Genomic DNA, 18,673 nt, shown 5'->3' on the forward strand with positions numbered 1-18,673 from the left:
GTAGAGAGACTATACTCAAATTTAGAGAGAAATTGTGAGTCTTGAGTCTTCTTCTTCCTTTGCCTTATCTTATGAGCTATGGTGAGCTTCAAGTGGCGGCACTCCTTCACTTATCTTGGAATAAGGCTCCAAGTGGCGTGAATTGCTTCTCCAAGTCTCAAAATCCAGCAAGTTCCTTTCTATAAGTGTTCTTCTTTCATTTCTTCATTTTTCATTCGGTAGTTCTTAGTTTCTAGTGTTTTCCTTTCATGTGTACCGATTACAATTTGTGTTTCTAGCTTTGTTTCCATTTTTCTGTTCGGTGCAGTAGCTTTCCTTTTCATTTCTGTTCGGTTGTTTAATTATGTTCTTCTTTCTTTGTTGTTGATTCCATTTGACAATATATGGACTTCCATATGAGCTTTGGTTTGGTGCAAAGTCTTGGTGAGTTCTTTAATTAGAACATTGATCCAATTCTAAGTAAAGTGCCATTTCATGACCAACTCAAGTTGCTCCTAAGAATGTCAAAGAATCATGTATTCTTGTTGTTGCATTCACATCATGTGGTATCAGAGCCTAGGCTTGTTTCTTGCTTAAATTTTGAGTTGTATTGCATTTTACTTTCAAAAGCTCTTTAATTCAAGTTGTTTACCATTCTGTTTTAGGATTTATTTTGAGTTTTCTTGCTGTTTTTCTTTTGTTACACCAAGTGTTTGTGAAAAGGATTATGGCACTCATTGTTCATATGAGTATGGCTGCTCTTTTGGAATGGCACTCTCCTTCCTAGAGCTGACCTTAAGCTTCCTTTCACTTGTTGTTATATCTTGTGATATGTCTTTTAATTTTGTAATCATGTCAAGTTTTGTCTTAGTCATGTTATTCCATAATTGTCATTACTTCTTGTAGTACTTTTATTGCTTTGATTGTTTCTTGCTTTGGTTTACTTTCTGTTTTTGAGTTTATTGCTTGATCCTTTGTGCATTTTCATTTTTAGATTTGAGTTCATGCTTGTATTCTCATTCTATACAAGTTCCTTTACATACTTTCCATTATGTCTTTGTTAGTTCATCATACTGTTTTTCATTCCTAAATAGGCTCCTCTGTTTTCTTACAAACGTGCTACTGTTTTCAATTTACTGCAATTAATTGGCTCATGGGGAATTTGTGAAAATTTGGATTTACATTCTTCAAAGTGTTACAAAAGCATAGAAAAAAGAATTACTCAAAAATTCCAAGTACACAAAAAATGATAAATAAAATACGGAAAGTGTACAATACTGCCGAAAAGAATACGGTAATTGGGCAGCAATTTTAAAAAATTTATTTCTCTCAATTGGCTTACTGTTTTTACCTCATTCCAGTGCCATAATTGAGTAAAGACATTGAAGTTTCTGTGGTTAATTTTTCACATTCCAGTTCGCTTTCAATCATTACAGTTAAATCTGTAAACATAGCACAGTTTGCATTTAAAAAGATTTTTCCAGTAGCTGTTTTCTGTTTTCTTCAATCTACTCTAGCACTTTCTTTAGGACTCTTTTTGTGTGCCTTCTTTATTCATTGAGTTCCTTATTTTCTTGCTTGTCTTTCATTCATATTCTTTCTAGTTTGTCATACATTGCTCTCTGTTTTTGGTTTAGCTTTTCTTGTTTATACCTTTTCTTGTTTGTCTTTTTTGTTCTTCTTAAAGTTGTGTGGAGACTTGTTCTTAAGTAAGTTGGTTTGCTGTGACATTATTTCATTTGAAGCTCCTCCATTCTACAAGAAAGGCTTGGTTGAGGACAGCATACTTTCTTGGAGTGGCTGGAGTACTTTCTTGGGCATTTTCCAGCAACCTATATCTCACTTTTATTTTTCTAACAAGTTTCTTTCACTGTTTGTTTTCTGTTTTTTGTATTTTTTGCTCATGGCTCATTTTTCTAGTGGAGAGTCCTCCAAACCGTGCTCACCCCAAAAGGCAGCCCTTTATGAAGACTTAAAGAATGCCAAGCAATCCAATGCTCACTATCTTGATGTGATAAGGCAAATGGAGGCAAGGCTCCAAAGTTTGGAGTTAAACCGTGAAGAACTACATCAAAACCGTGAGAAAAGACCTCATCCTCCTCTTCGGCATTCTTCAAGGCACTCTCATTCTTCTCATGGTTATTATGAAGACAATGCAAGGCCAAGACATCATCACCATGAAGAGAGGTGCCAACATGTGGCTGGCCCTTGTTCTCCTAATGTAAAACTTCCTAGTTTTAGTGGTGAAAGTGATCCCAATGTATACTTAGGATGGGAGGCTAAGGTTGACCAGATTTTTGATGTAAATGGGGTTAGGGATGAGCATAGGGTTAGATTAGCTTCTTTAGAATTTTTGGACTATGCCATGCAATGGTGGCATCAATACCTCATGGACATTGACCTACACAAGAGGCCGCCCGTGGTCTCTTGGAACCATTTGAAAGCATGTTTACGCGCTAGATTCGTACCCCCACACTTTAGGAAAGACCTTATGTTGAAACTCCAACGGTTTCATCAAGGCACGCTAAGTGTGGATGATTACTTTAAACAACTAGACACGCTTTTAATTCGAGTTAATATGGATGAGAGTGAGGAAGCTAAGATAGCTAGGTTTGTGAGTGGCCTTCGAAGGGACATTCATGACGTGGTAGAGTTACAAGAATATTCTTCTTTGGAAAATGTGGTGCACCTTGCTAGTAAAATTGAAAATCAACTTGCAAGGAAAAATGCTTTCAAAAATTCTTCTAAGGATAACTACTACCACCCTTCTTGGAAAAATAAAAATAACTCTTTTTCAAATATTCCTTCTAAGGACTCTACTTTCAAACCTAGAGAGTCTAAGCCTTTCACTTCCAATTCTAGGCCTAAATCACCACAAAAATCGTCTAGTAAGAAATGTTTTAAATGCTTAAGCTGTGGACATATTGCTTCTAATTGCCCTTCTAAACGAGTTATGTATATGCTGATGGGGTAGATAGTAGTGAGCATGGGTCCGAATCTTCTAGACATTCCTCGCCTTCTAGATCCCCAAGTGAGAGTGAGAGTGAAAGCCCACATGAGGGTGACCTATTAGTAATAAGACGCATGCTTGGACAAGTTTTAAAACCTTTTGATGAAACTCAAAGAGAAAATATTTTTCATTCAAGGTGTCTTATTAATGATAGGGTATGCTCTTTGATTGTGGATGGGGGGAGTTGTGCTAATGTGGCAAGCACAAGAGTGGTAGACAAACTTGGATTGCCTACCATCTCTCATGCCAAGCCCTACAAGTTACAATGGTTGAGTGAGGTGGGTGAGTTAGTGGTGAACAAGCAAGTCCTCATTACTTTTTCCATTGGTAAATATAAAGATGAGGTCTTGTGTGATGTTGTTCCAATGGAAGCTACTCATATACTTTTAGGTAGGCCATGGCAATTTGATCGAAAAGTTTTTCATGATGGCTTTACCAACAAAATTTCTTTTAACTTCCATGGGCACAAAGTCATTCTTAAGTCTCTCTCTCCAAAGGAAGTCCATGAGGACCAAGTCAAAATGAGAGAAAAGAGAGAGAAAGAAAAAGATATAAAAAATTCCAAGAGAAGCCTTCTCATATCTTCCCAACAAGTTAAAAAGGTACTCACAAGCCTATTTTTTTAGCTATTCCTAGACCTATTGAATATGAGTCGGCTAAGGATAGTCCCACATGTTTGGACCATTTGGTCAAGGAATATGAAGATGTGTTTCAAGATCCTCCTAAAGGCTTACCACCTCTAAGAGGGATTGAACACCAAATAGACTTCATGCCCGGGGTTTCTTTACCAAATCGCCCTGCATATAGGACCAATCCCCAAGAGACCAAAGAAATTCAAAGACAAGTTGAGGATTTATTCGCTAAGGGGTGGGTACAAGATAGCATGAGCCCATGTGTTATGCATGTCATACTTGTCCCAAAAAAGGATGGGACATGGAGGATGTGTACGGATTGTCGCGCTATAAATAACATCACCATCAAATATAGGCATCCCATTCCTAGGTTAGATGACTTGTTGGATGAATTACATGGGTCTAAAATATTTTCCAAAATTGATCTTAAGAGTGGTTACAATCAAATTCGAATTAAACATGGTGATGAATGGAAAACCGCTTTTAAGACCAAATTTGGTTTATGTGAGTGGTTGGTCATGCCTTTTGGCTTGACTAATGCTCCTAGTACCTTCATGCGACTCATGCATCATGTTTTAAGAGCATTCATTGGCAAGTTTGTTGTGGTTTACTTTGATGATATTCTTATATATAGCTTGTCTTTAGAAGATCATGAGTCACATGTTAGACAAGTGTTAGAAACTCTTAGGAAGGAAAAATTGTATGCTAATCATGCTAAATGTTTTTTTGCATTAGATCATATAGACTTCCTAGGGTTTGTGGTTAGTCATAAAGGGGTGCATGTAGATCAAACAAAAGTTGCAGCAATTCAACATTGGCCTACACCCACCAATGTCAATGAAGTACGAAGTTTTCATGGACTTGCTAGTTTTTATAGGCGGTTTGTGAAAGACTTTAGTACAATTGCCGCACCTTTAAATGCCATAGTAAAGAAGGATGTGGTTTTTAAGTGGGGACAAGAGCAAGAAAACGCTTTTCAAACTTTGAAGGATAAATTAACTAAAGCCCCCATTTTAGCCCTTCCTAACTTTGCTAAGACATTTGAAATAGAGTGTGATGCCTCTAATATAGGCATTGGGGTCGTCCTCCTTCAAGAAGGACACCCCATAGCTTATTTTAGTGAGAAACTCAAAGGGAGTCATCTCAATTACTCCACTTATGATAAAGAACTTTATGCTCTTGTTCGAGCTTTGCAAAATTGGCAACATTATCTTTTTCCAAAGGAATTTGTGATCCATAGTGATCATGAGTCCCTTAAATATTTGAAAAGCCAAAGCAAGCTTAATAAGAGACATGCTAAGTGGGTGGAGTTTATTGAGCAATTTCCTTATGTGATCAAACATAAACAAGGTAAAATTAATGTGGTTGCCGATGCTCTTTCAAGAAGATATACCTTGTTAAATGTTTTGAATGTTCAATATTTAGGATTTGATCACATAAAGGAACTTTATCATGATGACTTAGATTTCTCTCTAATCTATCAAGAGTGTTCCAAGGGCGGTCACAAAGACTTTTTCTTACATAATGGTTTTCTTTTCAAAGGCAAAAGACTTTGTGTTCCCCAAGGATCCATAAGACAATCTCTTGTTAGAGAGGCTCATGAGGGTGGGCTTATGGGACATTTTGGGGTAGCTAAGACCTTAGAAACATTGCATGAACATTTCTTTTGGCCTCACATGCGCAAATTCGTACATACCTTCTGTGATAGATGTATAGCATGTAGGACGGCTAAATCTAAGGTCCAACCCCATGGTTTATATACCTCTCTTCCTATCCCTACAATGCCTTGGGTTGATATTTCTATGGATTTTATCTTAGGACTGCCCAAGACATCGAAGGGTAAGGATTCCATCTTTGTGGTAGTGGACCGTTTTTCTAAAATGGCTCATTTTATTCCATGCCACAAAGTGGATGATGCATGCCATATTGCAAATCTCTTCTTCAAGGAAGTTGTTCGTTTACATGGACTTCCTAGAAGTATAGTATCCGATAGGGATTCTAAGTTCTTAAGTCACTTCTGGAGGACCTTATGGGGGAAACTTGGCACAAAACTTCTGTTTTCTACTACTTGCCACCCCCAAACTGATGGTCCAACCGAAGTGGTTAATAGAACTTTGGGTCAATTATTGAGATGCTTTATTTCCGGGAATCCAAGGGCTTGGGAGGATTTACTACCTCATGTTGAATTTTCTTATAATAGGGTAGTAAATTCCACCACTAACCATTCTCCTTTTGAGGTTGTTTATGGGTTTAATCCCCTCACACCTCTAGATCTTCTTCCCATTCCTGTACTTGATGAGGTTCTATGCAAAGACGGTTTTGAAAAGGCTTCTTTTGTTAAGGATTTGCATAACCGCAACAAGTTACAAATTGAGAAGAAAGTTGGTAAGTATGCTGACACTGCCAATCAAAGGAAAAAGGCATTAATCTTTGAACCCGGTGATTGGGTTTGGCTTCATTTGAGAAAGGATAGATTTCCTTCTCTAAGGAAGTCCAAACTTATGCCTCATGGTGATGGGCCTTTCCAAGTCATCAAGAGGATTAATGATAATGCCTATGAGTTAGATATGCCCACTACTTATCTTGGTAGTAATTCTTTCAATATTACTGATCTCACTCCTTTTGCTGCAGGTTTCCCAAATTCGTGGACGAATTCTCTCCAACCCGGGGAGTATGATGGAAACCAAGTAGAGGATGCTCAAGCCCATGAAGCCCAAGCCCAACAAGGGGCCCAATCCCAACAAGGGGTCCAAGCCCAACGAATCACTAGGAGCATGGCAAGAACTTTGGGACAAGAGTATAATAAGATGGCTCTTCTTATTTCTTTTATAGAATAGGGGTGCGAATGTAATAAATAGGTGTAAGTACTAAGGGAGGCTAGGGGGGAGTGTAGATAGGAGTTAGGAGGTGCCAAACTAGGAAGGAAAGTCACACTTCCTTCATGCACTAGTTGGCGCCGAATTTGAGTCTCATTTGAGGCACATTTGGCTTTGCATTTCAGCACCTTATAGGCTATAAATAAAGGTGCTGCCCTTGTACAAATCAGATTTGGAATTTAAAGTAGAGAGACTATACTCAAATTTAGAGAGAAATTGTGAGTCTTGAGTCTTCTTCTTCCTTTGCCTTATCTTGTGAGCTATGGTGAGCTTCAAGTGGCGGCACTCCTTCACTTATCTTGGAACAAGGCTCCAAGTGGCGTGAATTGCTTCTCCAAGTCTCAAAATCCAGCAAGTTCCTTTCTATAAGTGTTCTTCTTTCATTTCTTCATTTTTCATTCGGTAGTTCTTAGTTTCTAGTGTTTTCCTTTCATGTGTACCGATTACAATTTTTGTTTCTAGCTTTGTTTCCATTTTTCTGTTCGATGCAGTAGCTTTCCTTTTCATTTCTGTTCGGTTGTTTAATTCTGTTCTTCTTTCTTTGTTGTTGATTCCATTTGACAATATATGGACTTCCATATGAGCTTTGGTTTGGTGCAAAGTCTTGGTGAGTTCTTGAATTAGAACATTGATCCAATTCTAAGTAAAGTGCCAGTTCATGACCAACTCAAGTTGCTCCTAAGAATGTCAAGGAATCATGTATTCTTGTTGTTGCATTCACATCATATCAGCATCCATATAGGTGTTGGAGACACTTGTACAGAAAATTACACCAAAGGTTCACCTATAGGAGTTTAGTTATGTTCACATGGGTATGAGAGTTACATTAACATTAAAAAATGTATGTGTGATGACGATTATTTTTGTATATTTTATCATTTATAAACGTCACTACTTACAGGTGTGGTGTTTCGTGTGCCACCATATCTTTGGTCACCACAAAATATAATATGGTGGTCTATTGTGAATCACGATAACACGTGTCATGTAATATCTAGTATAAAGTGACAGTTTTAAGCGGTGTAATTTATGTTAGTTATAAATGTCATAATTTTCTAGCAAATTAAGACAATTTTACTGCAAATAAGAGAGCTTTTAAAAACCACTTTATACGTTCTAGTACGACATTTGTAATCGTCATTATTATATTAAATTGTGAAATATTATATGTTAGTTACAACTATTAAATACTTGAATATTTAATATTACAACTTTTAATATTTTATAGAACCTATTTTTATAATTTAATTAAACATGTTTTCACATATTAATTTCATAACATAATTAAACTTCATAAATACTAATAATTGAATAATATATATACAAATTTATAATTAAAAGAAGACTTCGTGGATTATTACATACGGATGTAAAATCAACATTACATACGAATTCTATTCCGTGTGTAACTTTGGCACCATAAAATAAAATTTGCAGTGGATGGGATTCAAAACCAGGTTCCTTCAGTAATCAAGGAAAATTTAACGACTACCATAGACAAATTCTTTAGTATTATCATGATTTTTATTATACTTATTATTATTAAAAATACTAATAATATTAATAATACTAATAATATTAATAATACTAATAATATTAATAATACTAATAATATGAATATACTAATAATATGAATATAATATTAGTAATATGAATATAATATTAGTAATATGAATATAATATTAGTAATATGAATATAATATTAATAATATGAATATAATATTAATAATATGAATATAATATTAATAATATGAATATAATATGAATATAATATTAATAATAATAATAATAATAAGTATAATAAAAATGATAATATGACCAAAGAACTTGTTTGGTCTAGTGGTTAATGCTTGTTTTATTCCCTTCACTTGATCCTACAATGTTTTGGTGATGGAGCACCACTTTTAATGTTCGGTGCCTGAAATAAATAAAAATATGTTTAAAGTTAATTTTCAATTTTTAAAAAGTAAATTAAAACAATATTATAATAAAATTTTAAGTATACTAATTTATACATCATTAATAGATGCATGTACTAAATGTGTTGCCATTGGAGCAAAATGTTCTCGCACGTCTGATCTAGAAGCAATGTAGCTACCAGAGTATGCATTTGGTTCCTTACAATTGCAAGCTTAGTTTCCATCTTTTCTACCTTCTCTTCACATTTGGTGAAGATGCACTTGAGGAAGCATGGTTCATACCGCTTAACCTTGTTGTGGATTTTTTAAAAGTAAGGCTAGGACAGGCTCCATATAGCAGTCTTCTAACTCGACCTAGATGCTCTTTTCCAAAAATGACACAACATAGATCATTTTGGAGATATATCTTATGTAGTTTTTGGATTTTCCAGCATTCATTCATCAATTTTTTGCTGCATAAAATTGAAATGTTTGATTATGTTGAATTTATGGGAGTCTAAGTTCAAGAAGGAGGTGAATTGTACTTAGGATAATTTTTGCAAATGTAAACTTTAAGAAATTCTGACAGAAAAAGAACAGATTTATTTAAAGAAGCAAGATCTTGAAAACCGAATCAAGTAAGACCAGGTTCTTTAAATTATGATTCAAAACATAAGCATTAAAAACAATTTTCCAATTCAAGAGTAGATTCACAGTGCACTTAACAAAATTAGTTTTTTTTTTAAATGCTAAATTCAGTTCTGCAGTATATTGATTTGATAAAAAAAAACTTGGGTTTTGATAACTTGATTTTAAGTATAACTCTGTCAAAGATCATGTTGGAGATCTCACATCGACTAGAGATTAGAGTCTTTCATTGTATATAAGTGGGTGCAAACCTCAACCCTATGAGCCGGTTTTATGGGGTCGAGTTAGGCTTAAAGTCCATTTCGTAATATGGTATCAGAGCCATTTTCGAGTCTATCCTAGCGAGTGTTTGTGTTGGGCCTATCGTGCCACCCGCTATCGGGCCGCTATCGGACCACCCATAATATATAGTCCCACGCACGAGCTTCTATCTATCACTCTCGGCGTGAGGGGGGTGTGTTGGAGATCCCACATCGACTAGAGATTAGAGCCTTTCATTGTATATAAGTGGGTGAAAACCTCAACCCTATGAGCCGGTTTTATGGGGTTGAGTTAGGCTTAAAGTCCATTTCGTAATAGATCAAGCCTACCTTGTAATTTAAAATTCTTTCCAGAATCTTAAAAACAAAATATGAATTAGACCAATATTGTAGAAAAATAACAGATTCAATTGAAAAACAACAAATTCAATTATTATAGTTTTGCAAATTTCTCAGTCTTAGATGTAGTGATTTATATGAAAGAAGAATTGCACACAAAGATTTATACTGGTTCACTCAATCTTGAGCTACATCCAGTCTCATCTCACACCAAGATGGATTCCACTAAAAACACAACAATCTTCACAAAAGATTACAAACAAACCAGTTCTTGAACCCTACAAGAACCAACATTACAAGAAAATCATTGATTAGAAACCAATTTTAGAGACCAAAGATAATTAGTTGCTATAGTGACCAGATTAGAGACCATTTTGGAGACTAAAAACATTTTTGGCTTCTAAATTAGTTTCTATTATTGTTAAATGGTTTCTAAATTGGTATATAATAAATTACCAAGGTTTTAACTACTAATTATTTAGATTCTAAATTTGGTAGCAAAAATCTTGGTAGCTAATTAGATACCAATTTAGAAACCATTTAACAATAATAGAAACTAATTTAGAAACCAAACATTATTTTAGTCTCCAAAATGGTCTATAATTTGGTCACTATAACAACTAATTATTTAATGTCTCTAAAATTAGTTTCTAATCAATGATTTTCTTGTAGTGCAAGAATACAAGCTGAAAAATCTTATTTCAGCAAGTTTCTTCTTCAAAAAACACTATCAAGAAGCATACACAAATACTCCTTTACAAAGAAAGAGATATAGGAAAGAGAGAACCTTGTTTGTAGACTAAGGAATTCAAACCGGATCCCCACAACTGCAGCATAATCCCAAGCCAAAAGTGAAACCAGCATAAGAACACTTTTTTTTAAGAAAAACTTTCAAAAACTAAGCTCACATGAGAATCTCAAAGAAAAACTCTTGAAAACGGTAAGCAATTTGTATTGCAAGAGATGATTTGCACTAAAGTTGAGTCATCCTTTTATAGGATTCAAATCTTAATAGTTTTCCAAAATTGTTTTTAAAAACTATTAAAAAACAACAAGTTAAAGTTTAAAAGAACAAGTTATATTTTGAAAAAGCACTTGATGGTAACATAACCAACCTTTGGTTAGTTAAAAACATAATATGTGAACAAAACTGAATTTTGGAGACAAACAAATTTTTGAAAACTCAAAATAGTTTTGGTGCACTACAATTAAATAATTGTTTTTTCTAAACAACAAATTAATTTTTTTTGCAGTGAAACTAGTTTGGAAAAACTTGAACATATTTTTAAAACAACTTTTAAAAGACCCTTGTGCTTGAGATCATTACCATGGTTATGGAATATGAGGTTGAATCAAAATGCAAAAGGTCACTTAAGCAACCATATTCTAACTAAGACCATGATATACGTTCATATACAACTCCAAACTTATTTTCTTCATCAAACAAGTCTTCATGAAAGTTGAGCAGAATCTTCACTATCTTCATCAAATTAGTATTCTAAAGGCAATATAATGTGTAAACAACAACACTTTTACTTAAAATAGTGCACCTAACTTAAACATATATGTTGGACCAGAGTTTCACTTCACCAATTTCAACATAATTGCAAATTTATTTTCAACACAATTCAACAATTTCATGTGAAACAAAATTCATATTTTCACTTAAAATTTCAACTTACAAATAGGAACCAAATAGAAAAATTAGAAAATATAGTGAATCTATCAATACAAGAAAATCATTAAATAGAAACTAATTTTAGAGATCAAAATAATTAGTTACTAATTGACTAAATTAGAGAACATTTTATAAACTAAAAAAATTATTAGTATCTAAAGTAGCTTCTATTTATAAAATAGTTTCTAAATTGATATCTAACCATTAGCTACTTACTACTTTATATTTTAAATTAGTCTTTATTAGTCTTTTAGAGACTGATTTAGAATCTAAAATGTTAGTAGCTAAAATCTTGGTAGCTAAATTAGATACCAATTTAGAAAACATTTTATAAATTTTTATTGATAAAAGAAAACAATTTATATACGGATAATTTTGTAATCTCTAAAATAATATCTAATTTAGTCAATATAGTGACTAATTATATTTTGTCTCTAAATTATATGTTGGACCATAGGTGTGCTTTGATACCACTTAATGGAAGTGAGAAGTGCTTCCATGTGGTTCAGCTTCACTTTGAGAGAATAAAGTGAGTGGAAAAGGCAACAGAAGGTTTATATGGGATGTATGGAAGGAATGACAAAGAGTTTCACAAATAAACTAGAAGAAGTTGAGGTTCTTCTTTACAAAATTCCTAGGCCAGGTTAGCTTGAACACTAGTAAGGAACAAGTTGAGATAAGAGAGTAAATGAGTTTGAAGGCAAAGTTTCATTACTCAATGCAAGTCTGAATTTACATGAGGGAGAGGTTCTTATTTATAGGCAGGGAAGGGGAGGAGAGGTAGTGTGCTCATGAAACCTAAACCCTAGAGTTTGAGCCTTACTGTCCAATCATTTTTAAACCCTAACTTGCTGCAAGTTAGGGTTTCTATAAGCTTCCCTTTCACCTCTAGTTCTCATTCAACTTGTGACCTAAAATACAAGGTCAAGAAGGAAATCTCCTATTCTAATATTTACAAATTTATACAAAAGTATTTTTTTGTATCTCTACTCTAAGTTTGAGTTGTGGTGACTGACTTTGCCTGGATGGATCTTCATCACTCAATATATACACTCCATAACCGATTAAGGTTAAAAACATAGGGGAAACTGATTATGCACAACAAAAAAACGCACTTATTAATCGATTATGGGTTCAAATACTTTGCAAAATCAATTATGGCTAAGGATAAAAGCGTTACATAATCAATTATGCAGTGAAAACATGTGGTTAATTGATTATACATGTAATAAAACACCTTGCATAATCGATTATGCATGTAATAAAATGTCTTGCATAATAGATTTTTGCTTAAAAAATATACCAGTTAATCGATTATCTTACATGTTACAACCCATCCGTAATCGATTATCCACTTTAAAAAAAGACATAATCAATTTTTGGTTATATGTATTAAGAGTGGTAATCGATTTTGAAAGTTTTCCAGGAATGGTTTCTTTAATCCTCTCGGACAGTAGCTCTCTCAAACAAACAATATTGATATGTGAGTCTCAAATGAACTGAACAATGGCACAAAGCTCTTTGCAAAAGGATCTCAAATGCTTTGAAATGGTGCGCAAGATGTTAACAATCACAATCTTTTAAAACATTTTTTAAAAAAGCAGAGTTAAAGATGCTCTCACTGGGTGGATTCTTTATGCATGCTTGGCAGTGTCTCATGCTAAACAAGGGCAATGAAATAAAATCCTATACATTTGTGTGGTTTTTACTCGACTTTCTATATTATTGAGAGAAGAAACAAATTAGTCCCCTACTCATTTTTCAATCTCCGCACTCTCCTTTACGTGCAAGCAAAGCATTAAAAGAGTTTTTTCAACCATATTGTTTTAAAAGCGTGGAAGTTTGTTTGTAGTAGATAGTGTTTAGAATCCATGATGAGTAATGTGAATCTAGTCTATGTAAAGTTTTCAAAAGATAAATTATCTTAGATCTAATAATTAAGATTTGATTATATCAACTTTATTCTATACCTTAGTCTCACTATATTGTTATAAGCTAAAATTTGTAAGTTATCACATGTAGTTTATCCAAATTAAATTTTTATTTTTAATTTGTACAACTAATCTTAACTTGTGAAAAAAAAAGTTTATTAATATTTTTTTCTGAAAGTGGTCGCAAAAAAGCTGCTCCAAACATGTAATATCATCATCTCCTTGATAAAGTTGGCTAGTGGCCTAGTTGGATAAAAAAAAACTAAAACTAGTGGTGTACTGGGCATCCTTGATGCATGTCACTGAATATGGAGAATACTTACATTAACCGTAAATATTATTTTTTAATCATATTTAGAGTTTCGTATTAATAATATACAATTTATTCACTGTTTCATAACAACAACTGCCACTGTTTATAAGTTTTCTTCTATATAATGTGATAAAGGGCACGCGGCCGTAGTCAAGATTGTGGTACTGAGACGATTTGTTGGAATTGCGAATAACACACGGTGTCAAAAATAGCATGATTTTAGGTCAACCCCATCAAAAGATAAACTCGTGAAATAGATGGTTTTAGAAAGAACATTTAACTTAATCATTATCTTTCCATATCATTTATTGAGAGATTTGTTTATTTAATTCCATTTATTATGTAGAAAAAATAGGTCAATGAAAACGTATGTTTAGAAATATATAATTATAGTTTTCTAATATATTCCTTTATAAAAAAATCCATTAATTGCATTAAAAATATTGCAATCATAATTTATTAATTTATTTCTAAAAACATATATAATATTTTTTAATTGTGTACTCATTTTTTTATATTATTTAAATTAAAATATAATTAATAACTTCAAATGAATTATATGTAAATTAAAATCGTAAACATTAATTCCCAACACGTTTTCATCAGAGTACTTTGGAAATTAGTTTTGGTAGATGTGGTGTGGTGTGGGAAAGAGTAAAGAGAAAGTGTGAACAAGGAGAAAAGTGGATGAAGGTTGCGGCACTTTTGAATTCAAGATGAGAGGGAATAATTAGAGCAAGAAGGGAGAACAGTTTTGATGGAAACATTTTGAAGGATGGAAAATGAAGGCTGGAATAGGTGTTCTTGCTCTGCACGCACTCTGGTGTCAATAATGGCTACAATTATTCTTCTATTCCAACCAGATTACTGTATCGCTAAGCGGCAACCACCGTGTCCTCCTTCATCATGTGGCCAAATTCGCAACATATCTTACCCATTTCGCCTAAAAGGCGACCCAAACCGATGCGGCGACCCAAGGTATGAGTTAGACTGCGTTAACAACGCCACTCTCTTAACCTTGTTCTCGGCAAAATACCATGTACGAGATATCGACTACGAGCGATACAAAGTCGTTGTGAGTGACCCGGGTCGAGAGGAGGAGGGGGCTAATTGCTCCTTCATCCCTCGCAATTTCTTAACGGACAGTAATTTCAGGCCCACGGGCCTGGTTGGCCCGGACGATTTCGGATCGCAGCCGTTCACTTGGGAACCCTGGGATACTTTCAGAATAGGGTACTTCAACTGCGTGAATCCTGTGAGTGACGATCCACGGTATGTTGAGGTGGGCAGAGGTGAATGTGGCAGCGGAGGGCACGTGTACGCTGTTTTGGAGCCATCGCTGTATGAGTGGCGGGTAAAGGACATAAAGGTTGGGTGCGTTCTAATGGTGGCTACAGTGGTTGATTGGACACCGAAGGAGAATGTTAGTTACGATGAGATCCGTGGCGTGATAAGTGAGGGAATTCGGTTGTCGTGGTTGCCTGTTATTTGCGAGGATCGATGTGGAAGGGGAACCGATTGTAAGGTGATAAATGAATCCAAGGGAGAAGTTGAGTGTGAGAAGCATTACTGCCATTACGCCTACCAAACTACCGATAAATGCGGTATTATCCACTTTCTCTATCCTTTTATTTCATATTATTAGTATGCATGACAAAATATACTTGAGTTTGTCAGTCCATGTAGATTAGTCAAACTTTTTATATTGTTTATTAATTATTAATTAAATATTATAGAAAAATAATTAATTTATCATAGAGCTTTTACATGGATGTGTATGTTTTATGTTTATTATCTTCTTCTTTTTTACATTTTACTCTTTCCGACTTACAAATTTATATTTATGTTGTATTGTCATAAAAGTTGTCACTTATTTCTCTCTATATATATTTATATTGTTTGAAATTGTTTGGTGTATAATTTTGGAAATTAATATCTGACGTTACAAAATCCTATGTTGTGTTTAAAGAGAAAATATGCTCATCACAAAATTTGTCATAAAAAGTTTATAAAATAGATTTTTTTTATCATAATTCAATTTTTAAAATAAAATTTGTTACATTTTGTGAAAAATCCTTTTTGTCTTCTCGTAATATTTTTTAATGTATTAACCTATAAATCTATCATAATGTATGTGAAAAGTGAAGTTGAGTATCATTGTGAGTTTTAATTTTATAACTTAAACTTATTTAGGTGGTTTAAATATATATATATATATATATATATATATATATATATATGTGCGCGCGCGCGCAAATATTTTATCTGGTCCTTTTCTTTCCCTGGTAAATGGATTCTGAAATGTTTTTGAATTTTTCTATTATCCTATGTTTTTTTATCAAAATGGTGAATCTTTTCATGAACACAATTAATACAACAATAAAAAAAAATATTAAGCATGAACAGAAAAATCTACCAATATTTTAGATTTCAAATGTATATTGTTCCACTTTTTTTTTGTAATTTTTTAATTTTAAAGTTACTAATTTGAGATTATACACTTAGAACAATTTCAAATTATAATAAAAATAAATTTGAACGTAACTAATATAAAAGTTAATAAATTTATTAAAATACTTAACAGATGCAAATTAAAGCTCGCCTTATTGGAAATTAGACATAACTGTTTTTTAAATATTTAATACCTTTATTGGACCATCCTTAATCACGTGCATCATTACAGGTTTTCGTGTGAATTTTCTTAGGATTCTCATGTTTACTTACACAAATAGGCGATTAATTGTTTCTCTATATAAATTTTGTTCGTTAATTTTCAAAATTGCATATTAACTCTATTGTTTTCCGTGTTTCAGAACCTTGGCAACAGATTTTTGGCTATATTCGAGGTAAGTAATTATTTCTGTCTTTATTCTTTTTTTCATATTTCTATTTTGTTAATTTTTCTAATTTAATAAGTATTTATCAGATTCTTCATCAATGAAAAAGTAATTATATATGTCAAACTTTAGCCATTCAAATTTTATATAAATAATATTTTGGTCTTTGTAGTTAATAGTATAATATACACATATATACATATAATATACACATATAATATACACATATATACATATAATATACACATATATACATAATATATATATATATATATATATATATTCATAAACTCAAACAAATTTAATTTAAATAAAAAATCTCACTTATATTAATTTCTTTAAAAGATGTAAATTATTTTTAATTTGCATAATTTTATTCTATATTTTTATTCTTAATTTCTTAATGATGAAAATTTTACTTAAACATACCCTGTATCCGAAATTCAAACCTTTTTACTATTTCATTATGGTTATGAGGAGAAATATTCTGTAACTTGCATTAGATAGAATTAGAATTATAGTTCTTTTACTTCTCTTTCTCAAGTCAAATACTCAACTCTTTTGTTTTTAAAGTTATTTTTAAATTACGTATGTCATTTTTTTATTAACACGATCTTTTATATTTTTATTGCAGCTTATCTTAGAGGCGTTATTTTTGGTAAGATCCTTCTCTGTGTTTTCTTGAAATTGAATTTACACCATACAACAATTTTCATTAGTTTATGTTATTGAACGATGTTATGAATCAGACCCAAGTATGTTTCTATATCTTTGTAGGAATAGGTAGCAGAATAACATTCAGCACGAAACAATTGGACAACGCAGTTGGACTGCAATTTTTTGATGGAGGAATATTCATAGGACGAAATATTATACCAATATTTTTGGTTGCCAGATATCTGTTTGGAGTTGTACTTATTCTTCTGCTATTCATCTACAAATGGAGACGAAGACATTTTTCAATATATGAAAATATTGAAAATTTCTTGCTAGATAGCCATCTAAATCCCATTAGGTACGAATACAAAGAAATTAAAAAAATGACTGGAGGTTTTAGAGTGAAATTGGGTCAAGGAGGCTTTGGTGTTGTATATAAAGGAAAACTCCGAAGTGGGTTGGATGTAGCAGTAAAGATGTTGACCAAATCCAATGATAATGGACAAGATTTCATGAATGAAGTAGCTACCATTGGAAGAATACATCATGTAAATGTGGTGCGTCTTATTGGATATTGTGTTGATGGAAAAAAGCGTGCTTTGGTTTATGAATTTATGTCAAATGGATCATTAGATAAATACATTTTCTCCAAAGAAGAAAGTACCCCTTTAAGCTATGAGAAAATATATGAAATATCTATTGGAATAGCAGGTGGGATTGCATATTTACATCAAGGTTGTGATATGCAAATTCTGCATTTTGATATCAAGCCTCATAATATTCTTTTAGATGATAATTTTGTTCCGAAGGTTTCAGACTTTGGACTTGCAAAGCTACATGCTACAATTGATGGCGTTGTCAATATCACTGCAGCAAGAGGAACATTGGGTTATATGGCTCCAGAGTTGTTTTACAAAAATATGGGTGGGGTATCTTATAAAGCTGATGTATATAGTTTTGGAATGCTTTTAATGGAAATGGCAAGTAAGAGGAGGAACTCAAATCCTCAAGCAGAGAACTCAAGTCAACATTACTTTCCCTTTTGGATTTATGATCAATTTCAAGAAGATAAAAATATTGACATAAGAGATGCTTCAGAAGATGACAATATTCTAGTGCAAAAGATGTTCTTGGTAGCACTTTGGTGTATTCAATTAAATCCAAGTGATCGTCCTTCAATGAATAAGGTGATAGAGATGCTTGAAGGGATGATTGAAAGCATTGAATTGCCTCCAAGGCCTTCATTTTATAAAAATGAAACATATAGACGTGATGATACTAATCCTGGCTTCACTGAGTCCATTTACTCTGATAGTCAGCCTGATAAAAGAGTAACATCAGATTTACCAAAGAGTATTGACAAGGACATAAGTAATATAACATAAAAGTGTAATCTTGATTGGACTAATGGATTAATGTGAAAGGTTGTTCCTTGGATAAATTGATTTGGTAATAGTTATTCATCAGTGTAGGAGATTCTGACTTTTCAAAAGTTTCATGTGGTAAAGAAGTCATTTTTTTCCTTCGTCCTTTGTTTTGTTGTCACTTTTTCTGTTAGGTGTAAATTGAAATATGATTCATTTTGTACTAATATATTTGGATTTAACATTTAAAA

At 32.9% G+C, this 18,673-nt stretch overlaps 1 protein-coding gene across 1 annotated transcript; it reads left to right on the forward strand.

The window, feature by feature from the left end:
• Positions 1-14,107: 14,107 nt before the first annotated feature.
• Positions 14,108-18,673, forward strand: LOC137813558 (LEAF RUST 10 DISEASE-RESISTANCE LOCUS RECEPTOR-LIKE PROTEIN KINASE-like 2.1). Its single transcript, XM_068615888.2, has 4 exons — positions 14,108-15,168; positions 16,378-16,410; positions 17,036-17,059; positions 17,179-18,673. The coding sequence occupies exons 1-4, from the start codon at positions 14,340-14,342 to the stop codon at positions 18,441-18,443; spliced, it is 2,151 nt and encodes a 716-aa protein (XP_068471989.2). The 5' UTR covers positions 14,108-14,339; the 3' UTR covers positions 18,444-18,673.

Source organism: Phaseolus vulgaris, chromosome 1 (genome assembly GCF_051622355.1).
Source record: "Phaseolus vulgaris cultivar YP4 chromosome 1, ASM5162235v1, whole genome shotgun sequence".
NCBI lineage: Eukaryota > Viridiplantae > Streptophyta > Magnoliopsida > Fabales > Fabaceae > Phaseolus > Phaseolus vulgaris.

Excerpts from the sequence above, each read along its gene's own strand:
- LOC137813558 (XM_068615888.2), top strand. The coding sequence starts at position 14,340 with ATGGAAAATGAAGGCTGGAATAGGTGTTCTTGCTCTGCACGCACTCTG. Across the intron at positions 15,169-16,377 it reads CCAAACTACCGATAAATGCG|AACCTTGGCAACAGATTTTT; the intron begins GTATTATCCACT and ends TCCGTGTTTCAG. Across the intron at positions 17,060-17,178 it reads TCTTAGAGGCGTTATTTTTG|GAATAGGTAGCAGAATAACA; the intron begins GTAAGATCCTTC and ends ATATCTTTGTAG.